This window comes from Phaethon lepturus, unplaced genomic scaffold, assembly GCF_000687285.1.
Source record: "Phaethon lepturus isolate BGI_N335 unplaced genomic scaffold, ASM68728v1 scaffold1451, whole genome shotgun sequence".
In the NCBI taxonomy this organism is placed as follows: domain Eukaryota; kingdom Metazoa; phylum Chordata; class Aves; order Phaethontiformes; family Phaethontidae; genus Phaethon; species Phaethon lepturus.
Window position 1 is genome coordinate 80,068 of NW_010516766.1, and position 5,145 is coordinate 85,212.

Genomic DNA, 5,145 nt, shown 5'->3' on the forward strand with positions numbered 1-5,145 from the left:
AATGTGTGTTTTTTAGCCAGCACGGCGCAAGGATTTCCCTTAGCGTACGAAACAAGCCCGTACCTAGGGCCGCTGCAGCCCGGCGGAGCTGCGCCTCTCGCTCGCGCGGTGCCCGCGCCAGCTACCCCCGGGGATGGACGAGGCGCGCGCACACCGAGCTCCAAGGGCAGGCCTTTCGGGGCTTCCACCCACCTTCTTGGCTGCGGGGCCCCCGGGGGGCACAGGAACTGCCTGCCCGAGACAGAGCACCGACTCGCAGGTCAGCTTGTTAAAATGGCTCACCCGAGCCTGCAGCGTGAGGCGAAAAACGCTAAAACCTGTGCCTGTGGTTGGTCTTAGAGATTTTTTGGTTTTGCTTACGATTTACACGGCAAAATAGCTAAAAAGAGAGAGCTGGGTGACCATTTTTGCTACAGGACTTCAAAGGCTGGCTAACCTCCTTGCACGAAGACGCAACATTGATGATTTTTAACCTGCTCAGCTCCACCTTTTTGAAGCTCTTCAGAGACACGAAGCAGACTATGGCAAACACTCGCTCCTCAGGTAAGCTCTCATCCCCCGCCGTGACAGACCTCAGCCACACTACAGAACGGATCCCCGCAGGGAAGGTCAGAATCTTTACGGAGCACTCGGCACTAACCGCCTATTAAACTACGTTTTCTTACACTTCCCGACTGCATTCTTAACTTTTGGTGGCGTTTCCAGATTATATGCTATTTTTCCCCCCGAGTTAATTCGGGATCTGTGCTTAAATAAATATTACCATAGGAAATATTATTTATCAATTTAAAAATGTCCAAAACATTATTGATTTCTTAAGCTCAGAAAACTAAAATGGAAGAACTCCAGAGACAGCAGGAACACAGTGAACAGAGCTGATGGTTTTACATTTGGGGAGAAGAAACACATGGAGGAAGAAAGCTGGTGGAAGCAACTTAAAATTTGCATTAAAAAAAAATCCCACATGCCTAAGAGTTTCTGGGCTTTCATTCCTTGTGCAACATGAGAGCAAATACATATGGTTGGATTACTTCTACGCATTAAACAATGGCAAATGCAGTGAAGGTTTGCAATTTATTAATAGGTATGACAGTATAAGCAATGGAAAACTTCCACAAAAAATGCTTGCAGCTGAAATAATCATTGTAATAGAAACATTCAAGGTTGTTCTTGACCTAAAAAAACCCCCTCCGCTTTCTGAGACAAAACTATGCAAATTAAGTTTGTATACAGTGTCAAACAGCCTACTTCACATCACTTATATTGCAGTACATATAGTGTTACACATTTAGAATTTTTTTTTAATAAGGAACTCCAGCAAAATAATAATGAAACCTTCAGAATATAATTGAGATAGGGCTGAATCTTCCCCCTTTAATCATATTCAGTGACTAAGAAGAAAAACCCCTTAACTGGCAAATACAGAAAAAGCAAACACGTATCACCGTTAAACTAGTTATTTGATCTCACATTGATATACAACTGGTCTCTTCTTGGAGTATAATTCAGATACTGCAGAAAGTATAAACACGCTCCTCTAGAAATAAAACCCTCTCCTTTTACCCTTAACGAGTCATAGCAAAAAACATATTTCATCACTTTACCATAACTACCACAGTTGGTTCCCTTTAAATGCTAGAACATACAGTGAATTTTTTTTTTGTCCAGTTCCAATGGATTTATGTTGAGATTAATCTATGGCTTGATCTACAACTCAAACACACTAGCTGTCAGTCAAAAGTAATTCAAATTTTTCCATACAATGGACAGTTTTTAACCTTTCTGTCTTGTACTAATGATAACTGCTGCTTTTTTCCTCCTCTCCGTCTCTGAACAGGCTGCTGCTCTAAGCTTTCATACGTTGACATATTCCACTAAGACCCAAACCGCTGACAACACGCTCCTACATAAGCATCCAAGAATGACTACTTAAAATGACTACCTCACTTTCTATTTTATTAAATAAAGACGGCATGCAAGAGCAATAAAATCATCACAGAGGTTAACAAGGCAAAAAGATATTCTGACGTCCATGATATAGCATGTATTTACAAAGGATCGTTTTAATTTTATCTTCCACCACCAAGCAAATCTGTGACTGATAAAGACATTTATTCAGATCTAGCAAGATGCACAGACTTGTTAGCAGAGATGAAAAAGTGGCTGATCACGTCCTTCGCTCACTCATCCCAGAGGGCATTCAGCCAAGCATATATCGGAAAAAATTGCCCGTACTATCCTCTTAATACAATAATAAATAAGGCTGCCAGAGAGAGAAATACAAAGCCGTACAGAGAAAAGCATCGCTTTTAAGCCTTCCCCTACCTTCTCCGTGATATTTACAAACCGCAGGCAGTGCTGCCGGGGCGTCTCACCGGGGTGGCTGCCGAGAGGTCTCATGTGGCGTTCCCAGCTTCCCACCGCCTCCCTCTGCCTGGGTTTTAGGCATTCCCGAGAAAACCCAGCCTGACATGCACAGAATGAATCCTGCTCAAGTTGGAAGCATGTGATAACTAGGCTTTGGGTTGAAACAGGAAACCCCAGCACCCAATTAATCCCAGAGATTTTCACAAGCCCCATCTTACCGTTTTGCGGTTGCCCAGATCAGGTTAGATTCTCCTGCAACTCTTTGGCATCTCTCTAGCAATGTTAGTGTTTGCAGTCAGGCCAGGCTCATTCAGCAACTGAATTCACAACATCTTTCTGCACTAGCAAGCTGAAATGGTACGGCTGTACTACAGCTAAGAAAGGGGGAAATCCAAAGCAGAAAACAAAGAAATCCCTCAAGACAGGGTAATCTCAGTGGAGTAAAATATAAAAGGTACAGATGAGCACCAAGGGTACAATATTTCTCTGTCTAAATTTCACCAGCAAATGCTCTTTCTAAAAAGATTTTTTTTTTTAAATATATGATGGACTTGCCTGTGGAGTTCCCAGAAAGGCAGAGTATCCAGGCTCTGCAGCAGCATTGCAGCCAACGTAACCATGCATATGCTATCTAGGCAATTTCCAGCAGTCTTTTTGAAAAGATATTGATTTACAATGTAGCACTGCCTCAACCCAATACAGAACTACCGCCAAAATAGCTAATGGTGATTTCATAGGAATTAAGGAAAAAAACTCAGCATTCAATCAAATGGATGGCAACTAATCATCCCAATTCAATTACGTCCCAGAACTGAAGGAAACCAGCAAGTTTGAGCAGTAAACGTTATTAAAGCCATAATTTAAAAGCATCTGGAAATAAGCACTACGAATGCCACTGTCCACTTTTACAGCAACAGTAAATACGAAAAAGCATTTTAAAATGCATTAAGCCAAAAAATGAACTCTTAAGTTAATTCTAGCATTGCAAGCATGAAATGTAGTATTTAACTTATGAACACACAAAATATTCACAGCTGTGAGTAAGCGACAGACACCTACTCCATGCTGGGTAGCCACTGCTGAGCCCAAGCGAGCTTGGGTGCAGTACTAGGGAAAGGAGGGCAGCAGGAGCAAACCCTCAAGGAGGGCTTCTTCAAGAGGGTAGCAGCAAATCTTCTGCATCTCCTACTCCTGCAGCAGCCCCTACTGGCCTGTGCTTCAGGTGGCTCCTGGCTCCCCAGAAACTTCCTGGGGTTGGGGGAGCGCTGGACAGACTACATCTGCTAGGACAGAGAACAGTGATGTGCCCAAGTGAAAACTTCATGAGAGAAAGAACGCAGCTCAACTGAACATCTTGAACACACAGAAGTATTTTTCTTTTTTACATAACGAGGAGGTGCAATGGAACTAGCAGGTGAAACACAGCCCTGGCTCACACCTTGGGCAGCTCCAGTCACCCACGTCACAAGACCATCAGAAACAAGCTCCTCCATGGAGTCCCACTCTGAAGAATGCACGGTGTGCCTGAACTTCACCCATTTGTTTGAGTCCCACCACTGTCACCAAGACTTAAACACATGCTTAAATACTTCTCGATTCAAGGCTCACAGCTGAATCCAGCATAAATGGCTTCAGTGACAATTAAACTTGAGCGGCATGAGCAAATTCCATAAGATGGGACCAAAATTAAGTAGCACTTGTTATTTTTTCCCCTCACCTACTTCCTGACCTTAGTCACAGGGGCATATTCCAGAAGACTACTCAGTTTCTTAGCTTGGTTTTTTAGCAGGTAGAAAGGTGTCATTTCCTCTGAAAAAAGACAACTTCCATTCTTTAGGTAAAAATTTTATTCTCAGATGTCTCACGCATGGGGATCCAAAGAAAACATGAAAAAAAAGCTTCCACATGAAATGATGAGAAAATGCATTCAAAACATTCACATTTCTTGTCCTTATTCTGTGAACATCAAATTGGTCTGAGGGTGAGGGTGAACAAGACAGAAGGATCATCAGATAAAAAGTAGCTTAATGAGTAAGCACCTGCAGAGACCAGTATGTGCCAAAAGACAGGCACCACATTAAGGAAAAAGTGGTGGACAGCCACAGGGAAAGGGAACACAGAAGGCAGAGAAACAGGGAATTGCATTCCAGAAGCAAGCAGTGTGTTGGGCCAGGGCACGGAGTCAGAAAGCAAGCCAAAAGTCCACAAAGTAATGGGATCTAACTCAAAGAAGCCAAACCTTCCCATATTTTGAAGTTAATTATTTTTACTGCCTTAAAAAATCTGCATTTATTGCATTACAGTCCCTCTTGTTGCCTTTGACATCCCTTTCCAGAGTCAGTTCAAGTTGCGCTTTGGCTTTTCAAACTGCACCTCTGCATGCTCAGACAGCATCTCTATTCCTCCCCAGTAACTTGTCCCCGCTTCCACCTTCTGTATACTTCCTTTTTACCTTTGAGTCTGGTTAGGAACTACTTGTTCATCCATGCAGGCTTCCCAGCATTTTTGCCTGACTCTCTACTATTCTCATCCCCCTCCTTGCCCTGTGCTAAACCCATCACTTCCCCTGCTTCCATTCCCATGTGCTGACCATGGTTGAACACAACTTGGCTGGAACACAAATACGTGCTCTGCTGCTGCCCAGGGTAGCCCAAACAGGACTGGGAAACCTGGCTGGCAGGCAAAGGCAGTCTAGAATTACAACTAGAATTGATGGACCACACAGAGCCCCTTTACCATGGGACTCGTTTGTTTTCCAAGGGGGTGGGAGAGTCACTG

At 43.5% G+C, this 5,145-nt stretch overlaps 1 protein-coding gene across 1 annotated transcript in view; it reads right to left on the bottom strand.

Annotated features, from left to right (window-relative positions):
- Positions 1-2,991, bottom strand: part of LOC104627786 (cyclin-dependent kinase 14) — a gene marked incomplete at its 3' end in the record, with an annotated part of 69,149 nt that extends 66,158 nt beyond the window's left edge. The window contains exon 1 of the mRNA XM_010296160.1: positions 2,923-2,991. Within this exon, the coding sequence (XP_010294462.1) occupies positions 2,923-2,991 (69 nt within the window). The remainder of the gene's footprint in view (positions 1-2,922) is intronic.
- Between the last annotated feature and the right edge of the window lie 2,154 nt (positions 2,992-5,145).